Source organism: Lonchura striata, unplaced genomic scaffold (assembly GCF_046129695.1).
Source record: "Lonchura striata isolate bLonStr1 unplaced genomic scaffold, bLonStr1.mat Scaffold_99, whole genome shotgun sequence".
NCBI lineage: Eukaryota > Metazoa > Chordata > Aves > Passeriformes > Estrildidae > Lonchura > Lonchura striata.
The window spans coordinates 326307-343580 of record NW_027461193.1 but is presented as its reverse complement, the minus strand read 5'-3'; the positions used below and the strand labels follow the sequence as shown (position 1 = coordinate 343580).

At 50.3% G+C, this 17274-nt stretch overlaps 1 protein-coding gene across 1 annotated transcript in view; it reads left to right on the top strand.

Moving 5' to 3' along the window:
* Window positions 1-17274, top strand: part of LOC144248867 (uncharacterized) — a 552852-nt gene that overhangs the window by 259035 nt on the left and 276543 nt on the right. The window contains 1 exon segment of the mRNA XM_077790845.1: window positions 2848-3314. Within this exon segment, the coding sequence (XP_077646971.1) occupies window positions 2848-3314 (467 nt within the window).

Below are 17274 nucleotides of genomic sequence, written 5' to 3'. Positions count from 1 at the left end.
AATGCTTGGCTCCTCCCCCTGGGTGGCACATCTCACAATGGGATGTTACAGTTCTTATCAGTCATGCTGTGACATTCAATAGCCCATTATCAGCAGATGTCTCCCCTGAGGGAGGATTGATTGTGAAAGAGATAAGGAAAAACTGCCCACTTAACACAGGACAATTGCCATACAGATGGTAAATAGAAGACATTTTGCTTTTCAGTCTGGGACAGGAGGACACAACAAAATCAGCTGAGAAGGCAGCACTCTGAAAAGCAAATCAGAACTGACAAAAAATGAATGGGACAGAAATCAATAATTCTGATAGTTTTATTTATTATCAAAATAAATCACACCCACCCAGCCCCACACAATCCTGACCCCACAACCTCAAATTTGGATCTCACTTCTCCCGATCTCCTTCAAATCCCATCTCACCCCGGAGGCTGAGGAATTGAGTAATTTTGGCACAGGGCTGAGGTGGAAACCAGCCATTTTGAGGTGGGATTGAGTCATTTTGGGGTAAGATTGAGGGGTTTTGAGGTAGGATTGAATAATTTTGAGGTGAAAGAGCAATCCACCTTGGATTTTGGAAGATAAAGATATGGAGAATACTACCAGATATCCCCCAAGAACCAACAGATCCTCCAGAATATGTTCCCAAACAGTAAATTCCACCTCAAATACCTCTAAAATGGTGGGACTTTTGACATCTCTGGTCAATACTCTTTTTAGTCATTTTTCAGGTGTTTTTAAGTGATAAAGACAAATCAGAAGAAAATTAGGGCCAAACCAAAACCAGAGACCCCTTGAGCAACCTCTGGGCACCGGACAAAACAAACTCAGCAGAAATCAAATTTAACCCTCCATAAAATGCCTTGAGGAAGATTTGCTCTTCCCAGAAGTCACTTGTGATGGAAATGCAAGCAAATCCCAAACATTAATAAACCAACAACAGAAGCAATTCTGTGGCAATTCCAAATTTCATCAGTTCCAGCACAAGTCACATGCTGGCAGGTCCCAAAAAAAGAAACATGGAAATTTGTCCCAATACAGATTATTAAAAGGAAGGGAAAGGTCTGTGTAGCTGTCACAAAGGTGACAGGGACGAAGAAAATAATGATTCTCATATTTGTCAAAGCCCCAAGCCTGTGAATTCAGAAGTTATTTGGGAATTTAGCTACTTGAGCCGGGCTTCTTGTAGGATTTAAATACCTTTGCGTTCCTCACCTTGGAGTGAATGATCCTTGTCAGTCTCACCGGTATCATTTATTCCCTTTCTTCCAGTGATTTCAACAAACTTTTCAGGGAAGGACAAAAAAATATTTTCTTTACAATGGCCACCCACAACAGCCATTTTCCTTGTAAGTTCTCCCAAACGTTGCTCAGAGGAAGCTGCATCCAAGTTTTCAAGAGTTCCTCAAGAAAGAGCCACGAGCTCCTCAGAGGAGGGAACCAGACGGTTGTCAAAATCACCTGGGGTCAGTAAACAGTGCCCTCAACTCCCTGTGCCAAAATAATGTTGCAATCTGGTTAATAAAATTGTTAGAGAGATGCCCCTGCCCCAATTAAGGTGCTAACAAGACCAAATCCAAAGTGGATTTTATTGAACTGTAAATGTGAGGGCGAGAGAGATGGAAAGAAGGAGAAAAGGGGGGAGAGCAAGGGAGTGACAGGGACAGAGATCTCCACTGGGGCAGGGCAAGTGTGACATTGTCCCCTGTGTGTGTGGCCTTCCCAGGGTGGGGGTTTTACACCTGAGCCAGTTTGGGTAAGGGGGGTGGTGTTCACCCCCCACCCCGAGCAGGGATTGCCTCACTGTTTCAGGTTTCAGTGTCAGATGTAACCAAAAGTGTTTTCAGTCACCATCTCCATAAACTGTTATCAACAGGTGGGGCAGTGTTCTTTATCTCTTCCATGGCTCAGCCCTGATAACGCCCTCCAGGGGCCATCTTCTGTTAATGGGCCATTGAGTGTCACTGCAGCACTGATAAAATTACATCATCCCATTGTGGGATGCTCCGCCCAGGGGGAGGAACCAAGCATTCCTACCTGGATATAATCTCACCCTTGCAACACCACGACCACCTTGCCTACTGGATTCCCAGAGGACAAGAGCTCCATAACCACCACTGAACTTTCAGAGGAAGACCAGACCCTTCTACAGGATCACTGCTTTGACAGAATCACGTTCATCACTCCAGCCGGACTGCAGCCACCATTTCATCAGACTGCTACCACCACCCTGAGCAACGGGGTGTAAGGTTATATCCTGACTCTGTGAGATTAAGCCAGTGTTTCTGTATCATTGCCTTGATCTTAATTTTCTAATTACATTGTCATTCTGGCTTCGACGCTCTCCCAGGTTTGCTTTGAAAGGAGTACAAAACTCAATGTGCTCATCCCTTGTTTTCCTTTCAGAACAGGATTTCCCATCTCCAAATATTTTCCAGATGGAGGAGCAGGCTGCGAGGAAGAGTAAGGAGCCCTGGGACACTGAGGCAGGTGAGGAGGAAGTCAGTGCCCCTTTCCCCCTCTCTCCTGCTCCATCTCCCAGCCCAGCCTGGCCCCCTGCTGCAGGACAGCCCCGCTGCCGGTGCCCTCCTGCCGGGGACGCACTGGGGGGATCTCCTTGCCCTTCCCTGTGGCACGGAGGCAGATCCCATCCTCTCCTTGTCCTTCCTCCCGCAGATAAGGTGCTGAGGGTGGAGAGCAGAGAGGACAAATCCCCATGGCAGAACCTTGTGGAAGAGGCTGTTTTGAGTGGCTCCATGGTGCAGGAACCCAATGGGAGCTGCATGAGGAGGGGCTGCAAACGCAGATCGAGGGGATCTGAGGAGGAAAGATGCACTCTGGTCCAGGAAGGTGGACAGAGCTTCAGCCAGAGCTCAGGGCTGGTGGTCCCTGAGCAGCTTCATGATGAGGAGAAGCCCCATAAGTGCTCAGAGTGTGGGAAGAGCTTCAGGTCAAACTCCAATCTGATCCAGCACCAGAGGATCCACACTGGGGAGAAGTCCTATGAGTGTGAGGAATGTGGGAAGAGCTTTTTGTCAAATTCCAACGTGATCCAGCACAAGAGGATTCACACTGGGGAGAGGCCCTACGAGTGTGGGGAATGTGGGAAGAGCTTCAGGCGGATCTCCCACCTGAGCAGCCACAAGAGGATCCACACAGGGGAAAGGCCCTATGAGTGTAGGGAGTGTGGGAAGAGCTTCAGGCAGTGTGGTGCCCTGATTGTCCACCAGAAGATCCACACTGGGGAGCGACCCTACGAGTGTTCCAAGTGTGGGAAGGGGTTTCAGACTCGCTCCTATCTCCTCTTGCACTATTGAGCTTATACAAATGAGAGGCCCTTTTGCTGCCCGACTGCGGGAAAGGATTCAAGCACAACTCCAACCTTGTCACCCACCGGCACATCCACACCGGGGAGAGGCCCTACGAGTGTCCCTGGTGTGGGAAGAGCTCCTCAGACCGCTCATTCTTTACCCGGCACCAACGGAGGCACCAGTAAGGGAAGCCCTGCGAGTACCGCAACTGCAGGAAGAGCTTCGTGCTTTGCTCCAGTTCCCTCCCCCACTGCAGGACCCACATTGGGCACAGGTCTGGTGACCCACATTCCCTGTGATCAATGTTGGGAACAAACCTTGCTGCTTCTCCTTTTGGTTTGGCCCTAATTTTCCTCTGATTCATCTTCAAACACAGCCAAAACAGGGTTAAATTAAAGAAACTGATCAAAAATATCTGAAGTGTCACCATTTCACAGGAGTTTGAGGGGGAATTTAGGATTTAGGGACGCATTCTGTGTGGAGTGCCCCTGTTGCTAAGAGGCAGGAGTTTGATCTCACCCTTCTTGTGTTGCCAATAATTCCTCCCTTGACCCAAACCCAAACTCCACCCCTGGGATACCCTATACAAATCCCATGGCTCTGTCTTTGCCTTGTCTTTCGGTGATAAGAAATGGATTTTGGAGTTTTGTGAAACCAAGATACATCTCATTTGTTCCTGCCGCCGGCAGCTGCACTCACCCTGGACACCATGAACTCAACTTCTGGAGGATTTGTGGGTTCTGGGGTGATTTTGGGCAGTGTTCTCCATCTCTTTGCATTTCAAAAGCCAAGAGGGATGAATTTGTCACCACAAAACCACTCAACACCACTGAAAATAACTGGATTTTAAACTATAAAAGCACAATCCCACCTCAAATTGCTTGTTCCCCCTCAAAAAAACCCTCAATCCCACACAAAGCTCACTCGATTCCACAGCTGACCGGGTGGGATGGGGTTGGGAGGAGATTGGGAGAATTGTGATCCCAGTTTGGAGTGGAGAGATTGGGATTGTGTGGGGCTGGGTGGTTGGGATGTATCTGATAGTGAATAAAACTTTCAGAGTTAATGATGTTTGTCCCATTCATTTTCAGTCAGTTGTGTTTGCAGAGTGGCTCCTTCTCAGCTGTTTAAATTCCTATAAAAATCCTTTTTAAAAAAATCATCTAACCCAAACAATCCAAAAACCAATATCCATATAAAACCACCCATCTGCAATTACATTTTTTAAAAATAATATTTTAGGGTACTTAAGGGTGTTACTAAAGTTTAATTGTTTGGCTAAAATGTATGAGAAATTATAATGGTGTTCGGTTTTGTATTTAGCATATTTGCAATATTAATTGTTTTACTAAGATATATTAGATTGATTGTTAATTTTTTATATTGGTTAGCGCTGCGAGAGGCGCTGGGCTCTGCCTGGCAACTGATGAGTCAGAGCCGTCCCGGGCGCTGATTGGCTGAAAATCGCCAGGCGGGACCAGCGCCGAGTTCCTGCCCGGGAACTGAATCGTCATCAACGCCGCGCGCTCTGATTGGCCAGGATCTGCTTCGGGGCGGGGCCGGGAGGAACTGGGGACCCCCAGGAGCCCCCCGGGTTTGGGGGTTTCCATCCCCCCTCGGCCCCCGGGGCGGCCTTGGGGCCACCCCAACACCCCCAAAATGGGGAGGGTCCCTGGAGCCGCTTGGAAGCCCCAAAAATGGGCTGGAAGCGGCAGGAGCCGCCCCAAGAAGGGATTGAAGGGTCCGGTCCGGGAATGGCTCCGATCCGGATTGGGGCGGGCTGGGATTGAGGGAGGGTCCGGTCAGCGGCTGCGGAGGGGCTGGGACTGGGGAGGGGTCCGGGATTGAGGGGATGGGTCCATTCCTGGACTGGGGCAGGATCGCTCCCTGGGGGTGGGCTCCATTATTGAGTCAGGGCCTCTCCCCTTCCCGATCCCAATCCCGTTCCCTGATCCTGTTCCCCATCCCAATCCCATTACCATTTCTGTTCCCGTTCCCGGGCCACTTCCCGATCCCGATCTCATTCCCAACCCCATTACACTCCCGATCCCACTCCCGTTCCTGTTCTCGATCCCAATCCCACCGCTGTTTCCAGTGAATGCCTCCAATCTCAACCCCGATCCCAAACCCAGGGGGTCAAACATCCCCAAACACAAACTCTGAGATGTCAACCTCCCCCTGTCCCAAACCCCAAATTTTAGGATCAAACCCCCCAAATCCCAGATCCTGGGCTGTCAAACACTCCCCAAATCCCAAACGTTGGTGTTAAACCCTCCTGACCCATAATCCTGGGGTTCAAAACATTTGGGGTGTCCAACACCCCCAATTCCCAAAGTCTGGGGTCAAATACCCCCAAATCCCAAATCCTGATGTGTCAAACACCCCCATCCCCCAAAGTTTGGGGTTAAAACCCCCAATCCCCGACTCCTGGGGTTTGAAATATCTGGGCTGTCCAAACCTCCACCTCGCCAAAGTTTGGGGTCAAACCCCTAAATTCCCAAACTTTGGGGTCAACCCCCCCAGTCCCAAACCCTGTGGTGTCAAATCCCCCTGATCTCCCCCACTTTGGGGTTAAATCCCCCAAAATAAGTTGGTCAATCCCCCCAGTTTCCAAATTTTTGGGTCTAAACCCCCAAACCCCAAATCCTGGGGGTTGAAACACCTGGGTTGTCCAACCACCCCGATCCCAATGTTTGGGAGTGAAACCCCCTGATCCCCAAATCTTGGGAAAAAAACCCAAAATTCCAAACCCTGGGGTGTCGAACTCCCCCAGTTCCCAAAGTTTGGGGTCAAAAACTCCCAAACCCCGTGGTGTCAAACCCCCCTAAACCCCAAATTTTAGGATCAATCCTCCCAGTCCCCAAAGTTTGGGGTCATGACCTCCCCAAATCCACTCCAGCCTTGGGGGACACAGTGGGGTTTGTTTGGGGTTTGTTTCAGGTTTATTTGGGGTTATTTGGGGCAGCTCCAGGTGCAATGTCTGCAGAAAGACCCTGGGTACAACACTGGGAAAAAAAGGAGAATGTGTGGGAATTGGGGGATTCAGGATGGGGAAAGATCCTGGGTGGGATAAGGGGATTGAGGGTGGTCAGGGAAGGATTTGGGTTGGGAAAAAGGGGATTTGGGATGGGGAAAGGGGAATGAGGTGGGGAACTGGGGTGGAAAAGGGAGATTTTGGCATTGGAAAAGGGATTTGGGGACAGACGAAGGATGTAGGGAGGAAAAAGGAGAATTTGTCATGGGAAAAGGAGGATTTAGGTTGGGAAAAGAAGGCTTTGGGGTCAAAAAGACATTAGGGATTAAAAGTGATTTTGAGGTTGAAAAAAGGAGGATTTGGGATAAAAAATGAGGATTTAGGGTCAGCTGACCTGAACTTACCTGGGGGAGTGGGGGCGTGCAGGGGGTTTGGAGCAGGGTCAGGACCATTTTTGGGGTAGTTTTCTGGGATTTTGGAGTATTTTCTTGGGATTTGGCAGGAGGTCTATGGGATTTGGGTGCACTTTTATGGGATTTAGGGTGTTTAGGGGTGGTATTGAGGGAATTTTGGGTGTGTCTATGGGATTTGGGAGCTCTTCTATGGGATTTTGGGGGTTTCCACAGAATTTTGGGGTGCTTTGAGGAATTTCAGGGTATTTCTATGGGATTTTGAGGTAGTCTGGAAGGACTGCAGGGTGTTTCCATGGGATTTTGGAGCAGCTTGAAGGCATTTGAGGTGTTTAGGGGCAGCTTTAGGCTATTCTGGTGCAGCTTTGAAGAATTTTGGGGTGGTCTGGAGGGATTTCAGGGCATCCCTCTGAGATTAAAGGGTGGTTTGGAGGGATCTGGGGCATTTGGGGGCATATTTTGGTTATTTAGGGGCAGGTTTGAGGCAGTTTTTTAGGGGTATTTCAGGCCCATTTTGTTTGGGTTTGGGGTTATTTTGGTGGGGTTTGGGGTGTTCTGGGTCACTTTTTGGCGAAGGAGATCTCCATGGGTGGCTCTGGGTGATGCTGGAGCCCTGCAGGGCCTCGCGGGCGGCGCCCGCCTGCACCTCGGTGTCCAACTGCAGCGAGGCGATGTCGCGGCGCCCGGGCACCAGCGCAGCTCCTGGAACCCCGGGAACCTGGGATGGGAACGGGGCCAGGAGAGCCCGGAACACCCGGGAACCTTCCCTAGACACCCGGGAACCTTCCCCAGACAGCCGGGAACCTTCCCCAGACACCCGGGAATGTTCCCCAGACACCTGGGAATGTTCCCCAAAAACCCAGGAACATTCCTCCAGAAATCTGGGAATGTTCCCCGCAAAACCAGAAATGCCATAAAAAAAAAAAAAATCCTGAAATATTCCCCCAGAAATTCAGAAATTTTCCCCAAAGAATTACAGAAATGATCCTCCATAGAATCTTGGAACATTCCCAAAAAACTAGGACCTTCCTCCAGAAAATCCAGAAATACTCCCCCCCAAAAAAAGCCAAGCCCAACTCCATTGCCCATCCAGCAACATTCCCAAAAAATGCAGAAACATTCCCAAAAATCCAGACATCCTCCTTCAAAAACTATCCAGAAACCCTCCCCCAAGCTCCTTCATGCTCCCAGGAATTCCCCCCAAAAAATCCAGAAATTTGCCCCCCAAAATACAGAAATTTCCCAACAAAAATCCAGATATTTCCTCACTAAGAAGTCCTGAATTTCCTCCCCCTCAAATCCTGGTATTTTCCCCTCAAAATCCAGAAACTCCCCCCTAAAACCCCAGACATTCCCCCCCAAAATCCCAATATTGTGCCAGAAAAATCCAGCCCCAAGCCCCCCTCAGCCTATCACCCTCCAAGCCCCAAAATCCCGCAGTGCCCCAAAGCTGGGCCGGAATGCCCGGAATGCCAGGATTGCCTCCATGTGGCCTCATGGAACCATGATGACACCAAGTTGTCTGGGAGTGTTGATCTGCTGGAGGGTAGGAGGGCTCTGCACAGGGCCCTGCACAGGCTGGATCCAGGGCCCAAATCCAACAAGGTGAGGTTTAACAAGTCCCAGTGCCGGGTCCTGCACTTTGGCCGCAACAACCCCTGCAGTGCTACAGGCTGGGGACAGAGTGGCTGGACAGCAGCCAGGCAGAAAGGGACCTGCAGGGACTGATGGACAGCAGGCTGGACATGAGCCAGCAGAGTGCCCAGGTGGCCAAGAAGGCCAATGGCTCCTGGCCTGGGTCAGGAATGGTGTGGCCAGCAGGAGCAGAGCTGCTGTGCCAGCACTGATCTGCCCCCAGCTCTGCACACAAACATTGCTGCTACAGCTCCAGAGAAGGCAATAAAAGAGCATCTCTGCAGAAAACTCTGCTGGGAGATTCTTTATTTCTTTTAAAGCCACAAAGAGAACAGCCCCTCATTGACACAATCCACAGGGAAGGCGGACACACACAAAATGACAAATGGCACAAAAATTACATTTATTGTGGATAATATGAAAAAAAATAAAACAAAGGAAAAAAAATCCCCACAACTAATTCAACAAGAACTGTCAAAGATGATTTTTGTAACAATGACTACCAGAAATTGGCCAGCATTTTAATGTTCCTGAAAGCATCCAGTCATCAGTCTCCACACTGCAGCCTTGAGCTCCTGGTTCCTCAGGCCATAGATGAGGGGGTTCAGGGCTGGAGGCACCACCGAGTACAGAACTGACAGGGCCAGATCCAGGGGTGGGTAGGAGAGGGAGGGAGGCTTCAGGTAGGCAAACATTACAGTGCTGACAAACAGGGAGACCACGGCCAGGTGAGGGAGGCAGGTGGAAAAGGCTTTGTGCCGTCCCTGCTCAGAGGGGATCCTCAGCACAGCCCTGAAGATTTGCACATAGGAGAAAACAATGAACACAAAACAACCAAATACCAAACAGGCACTAACAGCAATGAGCCCAAGTTCCCTGAGATAGGATTTGGAGCAGGAGAGCTTGAGGATCTGTGAGATTTCACAGAAGAACTGGCTGAGGGCATTGCCCTGGCATAGAGGCAGGGAAAAAGTATTGGCTGTGTGCAGCAGTGAATTGAGAAAGGCACTGGCCCAGGCAGCTGCTGCCATGTGGGCACAAGCTCTGCTGCCCAGGAGGGTCCCATAGTGCAGGGGTTTGCAGATGGACACGTAGCAGTCGTAGCACATGATGGTCAGGAGGGAAAGCTCTGTTCCAAGGAAGAACAGAAGGAAAAAGAGCTGAGCAGCACATCCTGTGTAGGAGATGTTCCTGGTGTCCCAGAGGGAATTGTGCATGGCTTTGGGGACAGTGGTGCAGATGGAGCCCAGGTCGCTGAGGGCCAGGTTGAGCAGGAAGAAGAACATGGGCGTGTGCAGGTGGTGGCCGCAGGCTACGGCGCTGATGATGAGGCCGTTGCCCAGGAGGGCAGCCAGGGAGATGCCCAGGAAGAGGCAGAAGTGCAGGAGCTGCAGCTGCCGCGTGTCTGCCAGTGCCAGCAGGAGGAAGTGGCTGATGGAGCTGCTGTTGGACATTTGCTGTGGCTGCACATGGGCACCTGTTCATGGAGAAAGGACAGGGACAAGTCAGGAGAGGCTGCTTGGAGCCAATCCTGGGCCATTCCCTGCAGCCTGTCGTGCTGGGACTCACCCACCCTTGTTCCTGCTTTGGGAAAACCTTCACCCAGGTCCCTGCCTGAGCTCCACTTGTGCTGGCTGAGTGTGCCAGGAGCAGCAAGGGCTGTATGTGGGGGCTCTGGAGGAGCCATCCCTGCCCTGCTGCCCTGGGTTCGTGGCCATGTGGCAGAGGGACGAGGCTGGATATTCAGGATCTGTCAGGGGAATCACTCCTGATGCAGCAAGTCTTGGTACCATCTGCACTTACACTTCTAAGAGAAATTGATGGCAAAGGTTGGATTTAGGAATTGATTTCCTACCCACACACGATTCCTGTCTCTTTGAGGTCAGAAATCCCCAGAATTCCTGCTGCACTCAGAGTTTTCTACTGAGAGATGTGAGAGGCAAAGGATTCCCTGTGGCTGAGGGAAGGTGACGGGCTGGATGGGTTTTTTCCCCCCAGTACTGCTCTGTTCAGCCCGCTCTGCTTCCCTGAGCATCTCCCTGGGCCTGGACATCCCCTCCTGAGAGGTGCCTTGTCCCTGCCAGTGCTCACAGAGCCCATCCCAACCTGTGTGCCCTCGGCCCGGCCCTACAGAAACCTGCCTGTGTGCAGGGCCCTGGCTGGGGCAGGCTCTGTGTGCAGCTGGGCAAGGGCAGCTCAGGAGAGCCCTGCTGGGCCCTGCAGAGGTGATGCTGCTGCTGCCCAGGGCTGAGGAGTGGCTGAAGGCCCTTTGGGAGGCTCCCAGCAGAGACACTGACCACCCAAAGTCACAGTTCTGGAGTCTCTGTAAATGTTCAAACATTCCTTAGATGATCCTGTGTGTCCCTTTCAACTCAGAATGTTCTGTGATTCTGGGATTACAATTCCTGTTCTGCTTCTCTCATCCCCCTGTTGTCTATAATCCAAAGAGAAAAAAAAGAACCCTTGCAACAGTGTTAGAACGGTGAAGTTAAAACCAGACCTTTATTGGAAGCTTCCAGGTGTCCCAGTGGGGATGAGGCACACCCAGCCCCTGATTTCAACAATTTGTTAATGTTGATTATTTAGGATATTTAACAGGAACATCTAATGGGAGATTCAGTACCCAGTTACACGCCCCTGGCTCAACCCACTGGAATAAGTCCAGGGCCTTCTTTGTCCCAGTTTTTCTTATCACTGCTCACATTCAAATCCCAAAATACTCTTCTTGTGGGTTCTTTCTCTGATAAAAAGATTATATAGCACTTTAAAAATGTATTTAGACAGGTTATAGTTCTAAAATCCAAGAGAAGGTAAGGAAATATACTAGAGTTAATTAAGGATCATAAATACATTAAATATATAATAGTAGTTAAAAAGAGTTATTTAAGAGTTTAATAGAGTTAGTTAAGGATTATAATTTTAAAACTATGCAAAAGTAATTTACAGAACTATGAATATATGAAAAATATATAAAAAGCAAAAATATTTTTATCATCATCACAACTTCATCATCTTTCTCCAAGCAGAGAATTGAAAACACTCTCAGGAAAGCTCCTGACCTTTACAGCAATCCCAGGCTTACCTTCTTTGGGAAGTGTCCTCTGGAGCTGTGCCCAGGCTGGTCTGGAGCTGGGAGCAGCCCTGCCCCAGCCAGCCCCTCTCAGCAGCAGCACCTGCCCTGCTCAGGGTGGCTCCTTCCCCCCACAGCTCCTGGCCAGCGCTGGGAGCAGCTCCAGGGCCGGCTGAGAGCTGTCCCTGGCAGGCAGCAGAGTCCCTGGCCCAGCACAGCGCCCTGGGCTGCAGGACCCTGCTCTGCAGGACAGCCCTGGGCACCCCTGGCTGCTCTGCACAGGAGATGGGCAGAGAATGCACTCACAGGCTCTGTGGGCATTGGGATGTTCCAGCTTTAGGAGATCACTCCAGGAGCTGCAGCTGCATTGTCCTGCAGCCAGAGGTTCCTGTGCCAAGGGCTGGCAGTGATTCTGCCCCAGGCACTTCTCAGCCCCTTCCCAGCCCTGACTGATTGAAGCTCTCTGTGCCTCTGTGCTGTGCCCGGGCTGGCTGCAGGCAGTGCCCCAGCCCTGCTGGGCTGGCAGAAGAGCTGCTCAGCAAGAGAAATGTGCTTTTGAAGCTCTGCTTGGTTACCAGCATCCCCTCTGTGCCAGGAGCCCGGCCCAGCTCAGCAGCACAGACACAGCACAAGGACTTTAATGACCCTCTGGGGCTTTGTGCTCAGGCCCTGAACATCAGGCCCTGAGAGGGAGATGCAGAAACTTCTCCAGAACTCCAAGTCAGAATCCAACTCCAAAGTTTCTTGGACTTTTAATGGGTCCCACTGAGGGACATGACTGAGAAAGTGTCCCCAGGCCCCAGGCAGAGCAGAGAACTGGAGGCACTGATGCCAGGTGGGGACAAAGAGAAGCCAAGTCTTGGTGCCCTGGGGCACAGCAGGGTCTGTGCCACCAAGGGCTGTGAGGAGACACCTTGTCCTGAGGCCCTGGGGCCTCCTGGCACAGCCCCAGCCAGGCTGGGCACTGTCAGCCCCTGGTCCTGCCCTCAGCACCCCCCCCAGCCCACATCCCAGTGGCCTCAAGGATCTGCTGGAAGGAGTCCCTGGGGAGCCTTGGTCAGGAATGGCCCTGGGGGCTCCTTCATGCTCCCAGGGACTGCAGGTTTTTCAAAGGACTTTGGGTTTGGCTTTTGCCTTGCAGTCTCTGAGAGCTTTCTGCAATCCTGGCCTCCAATTATCTGCTTTAATTATTCCCTGGAGAGGCTTTGTCAGGAACAACACTCAGTGGGGCTCATTAATGCTTCAAGGTACTTCAGTTCTTTTAAGGTACTTGGTGTTTCCCTTTTGATACAGACTCTATGCGAAAGATAGTACAGTCACAGCCTCCAATTATCTGCTTTAATGAGTCCCTGGAGAGCTTTCTACTGACACTCAGTGAGGTTCATTAATACTCTGAGATACTCAAGAAATTTAAAGTACTTTGCATTTTCCTTTCCACACTGAGAGATTTTTGTGCCATTTTGAGTCTCTGAGAAGATGTTGTGCAATCCTGGCCTCCAGTTCTCTCCTCCAAGGAGTCCATGAGGAGCCTGTGTTGGGGATGGACCTCAGTGGCACCCATTAATGCCTCGAGAAACTTTGGTTTTTCTTCTGAGTTTGACTCCTGGAAAGGTTTGTGCAATCTCCCCTCAAGCCCTGAGGTTCCAAGGCTCAGCTCCAAATGCACCACGGAGCTCATTAAGATCAAGCAAGTCCTGACAAACCATGGCTGTGCCTCGATTTCCCTCTTGTCTGGAGCAGTTCAACAGGAAGATGTCTATGGTGGTTTTTGTTCACCAATTTGAGATTTCTCGGCCAATGCATCAATTAGTGTGGTGGGTTCAGTGCTGACTAATTACCAGTGCACACACTAGAATATACTTACTCATTTCCTGCTGAGAGATAGGATTAGGAGAAAGGCATATTAGGCACAACTTAAGGAATGTAAAGAAAAGTTTGTTGAAAGTAACTAAAAGAAGGAATAATAAGGATCAGAACAAAATTTCAGAATACATCCACTCTCCATTCAACCTTTTCTTACTTAGTGATTATGTAAAGGGACAAAGCAAAAAAATTTCAGTCACTTTACCACCTCTTGAATAGTCTTTCTTTAGTTCACTTAGAGAGAGGAGTCTCTCTTTCTTGCTATGGAGATTTCTCCACAAGAAAACAGGTCTCTTGTGGCTCTCAATTTGCATGAATAGCAGCCACTCGGAAAAAGTGAAATCGTGACACCCCTCCCATTTATTCACAGCCATTCATACAGCTGTGTTTATGGGCCATCCAACTTATGGTATATTAGTTTCAAGATGAGCTGTTTAAGAGCAAAGATTGTCTTAATCTCTTTCTGAAATCATCTTCATCTTTGCAGATATCTTCTTCTCTCCCTGAGGGCACAGGGTCTCATCACTCTTCTCTCCTTCTCTGTTCAAACTTCTCATGGGATCACAGCTACTGCAACATTTGCTCACTTTAGAATGGAGGCCTTTGCTGAACAAAACATCTCCCCATACTTTTCAATGCCTTATAGGGAAAAAGAGAGTCTGATATATATCAATGACATCCTTCTCCATAGTTTTAACAGAGGATTCCAGCCCCAAGATCAAGGCATCTCCTCATCCCTCTCACCTGGGACTCAACTTCCTCTTCCCTGATCTCGGTGTGTTCATGTTGCTCCTCTGTGTGCCTGCCCTGTGTCCTTTTCTCTCACTGGAGGGAGGATGGCAGCACTGGCAGAGTCAATATCTGCCCGGGGTTGCAGATGGTTACATGACCCAGGCCAGGCTCGGTGGCCAATTCTAATTTTGGCCATGGTCCCTGGACATGAAGACCAGTTCTTTTCCATAGGAATGAAGGAACAGAGCGACATTGTTTTAGGGGCAGATGAGAGGTGACCACAATAGGACAAGGCCAGCCAGAGCCACCAGATTGTGTTCTGAGAGATACCCTTGAATACAGGAAATTTTTTAGGCAAAATTTAAGTTTTGGCAATGGGCATCTGAAAAGATGGACAGTTCTTTTCCATAAAGAGGAGAGCATGGAGCCCCAGTGCTCCAGGAGTTGGTGAGAGGTAGCCCTTGACATCCCAAGATCAGCCAGACCTGTCAGGTGGCCGCTGGCAGGCCAAGCCAGCCAGACCTGTTCCATGTTCCCTCGCTTCCATGGGGCCCCTTGCTTCCAGGAGGCCCTGAGGTGTCACAATGCCCCCTTGGTGACACCAGGCCCTGAAGGGTCGGAATGGTCTCCATGGTTCCATCAGGCCCCACAGAGTCACAATGGTCTCTGGGTCCATGAAGCCCCGCGGTGTCACCATGGCCCCTTGGTTCCATGGGTTCCAGTGGTGCCACAATGATCCCCTTGGTTCCATGAGGTGCCCACAGTGTCACAGTGATCTCCATGGGAAGGAAAGGACAGAGCCCCAGTGTGGCAGGGGCAGCCACCAGAGGCCAAGGCCAGCCAGACTTGATGGTACTGGCAGATTTTGTCTGGGAGCAACCCTTGAATATAGGGATATTTAGAGGTGGCATCCTAGTTTCAGACATGGACACCCGGAGGAGAAGGTCTGTTCTTTGCATGGTAAGAAAAGCACGGAACACCGGTGTTTGAGGGACAGATGAAAGGTGGCCACTAGAGGCCTAAGGCAGCCAGACCTCTCTGTCCTGGTAGCTTTTTTCTGAAAGCAACTCTTGGATAGAGGGAATTTTGGAGGTTGAATTTTGTTTTTGGTCATTTCTTCATACATAAGGACAGTTCTTTTCCATAGGAAGGAAATCAGCAAGCCCCAGTGTTTCGAGGCAGGTGAGAGGCAGCCCCCAAGGGTCCAAAAGCAGCCAGAATTGTCTTTCCTGGCATTTCACTTGGGAGAAATCCTTGGCGGTATGTAGTTTTGGAGGTAGAATCCCAGTTTTGGCCATGGGTGCCTGGTCAAGATGGATGGGTTTTTTCCTATGGGTAAGAGAAGCGTGAAGTCCAAGTGTTCTGGAAGAAGACGAGAGGTTTCCTTAGGCCAAGCCAGCCAGATCTGGCTCTCCTGGCCCCTTTTGTTTAGGGGCTATCCTTGGCCATATGGCATTTTGGAGGTGGAATCTCAATTTTGGCCATTTTATTAGGAAGGAGAGCACAGAGCCCCCGTGTTTCTGAAGCAAATAGGTGCCAGCCCTCAGGAAGACAAGGCCAGACAAACTTGTCAGTCCTGGCACCTTTTTTTCTGGGAGCTATCCTTAGATATAGGGAATTCTGGTGTCAGATGCCCAATTTTGGCCATGTGCGCCTAGTTGAGGTGAATGTTTTTTTCCCATAAGAAAGAAAACTACATGGTCCCAGTGTTTCATAGGCAGATGAGAATTGGCCCCTGGGTGGTCCAGCCAGCCAGACCTGTTCCATGTTCCATTGGTTCTGTGGGACCCCACAGTATCACAATGGTCTCCTTGGTTCCATCATGCCCTGGATTGCCACAATGTTCCCCTTGATTCTGCAGTGTCACAATGGCCCCATGCTTCCATGAGCCCTTGCAATATCACAATGGCTTCATGGTTCCACAGAGCCCTGATGTGTCACAATGGCCCCTCGGCTCCGTGTGCCCTCGCTGTGACACTGTGGGCTGCACAAGGTCACCATGGACCCTTGGTACCTTGGGCTCTCTGAGTTCCACAATGGTCTTGATTCCATGATGGAGCATGGTGTCACCATGGCTCCTTGGTTCCATGAATTTCTGCAGTGTCACCGTGGTGTCCTTGGACCTGGACTGTCACAACTGACCTTTGGTTCCATGAGGTTCCCCAGTGTCCCCGTGGTCGCTGTCAGAGGCTGGATGAGATCCATGTCCCGAGACACCTTGGGATGCTCGGAATGCCCGTGTGGGGCCGGGGCCGGGTCAGGCCTTGGTTTGTGGTGGGACAGAGCCCCGCCCCCAGCCTGGCCTGGCAGAGCTGTCAATCACACAGCAGGGGCGGTGCTGATTGGCTGAGCTGTCAACCAATCACACACCAGCAGCTGGTGCCTACCCTGACTCTGATTGGTCAATCACCTGGCAGTCCCACCCCAGGGGCGGGCCCATGGAGGCCCAGGGGGTTAAAAGCCGGAGCACGAGGCCAGCCCATGGTCTGGATCCTGCCTTCTCCTGGGGTTCCACTGTTGGTGATTCTGGAACCCGAGCAGTTGGTGCCTGTGTGCGTGTCTTTCTATAGATCTGCTGCCTTTCTCTTGTGCTTCTGTGGAAGCTCATGGAGCGAGGTGGCCATTGTGACACTGAAGAACTTCATTGTGAGAACCCCGGGTTTAGTTTGGGGTCTCATGTGGTAGTAAAGTCTCTCCTCCAACCCGTGCGTCCAAAGAAGAACTCCGCAGCCTCTTCTTGTTTGGTCTCAAAATGATTTATTGCTAGTTATCTAACAGATTAGGTTCTCTGTTTGCGGCCCTTTGGTCAGTGGCCCAGGCAGAGAAGCACACACTCCTGACACCCTGACTGTCTGGTGTCTTCTTCTTCTCTCTCTCCGCTCAGGGCTGCTGCTATCTTTTATAAGATATATTACGTATAACATGTTTACAGTTATTCCCCAATACCTACTACCTATATTACCAAGTGCTTTTCTAATCTAAACCAATCTGTGAGTGCCAACATCACCAAGAACATGGAGGCAAGGAAGAAGAAGGAGGAAGAACAGGATCAACCCACTTTCCTCCATCTTAGAACTTCTGACCCCCATGTACAAAATAACAACCCCCCTGTACATGTGCTAAAAACCCCCTGTACAATACTAACAAAAATTCCCCTCTGCTTTGTAGCTACTTTTACTATACTATCTAACCCTTTGTGACTGCTTGTTCCACCTTCAAAGTTGGTAATTCATTCCATGGCTCAAACTCAAAATCACAGCTGTTTCCAGCTGCCTGCTGTGA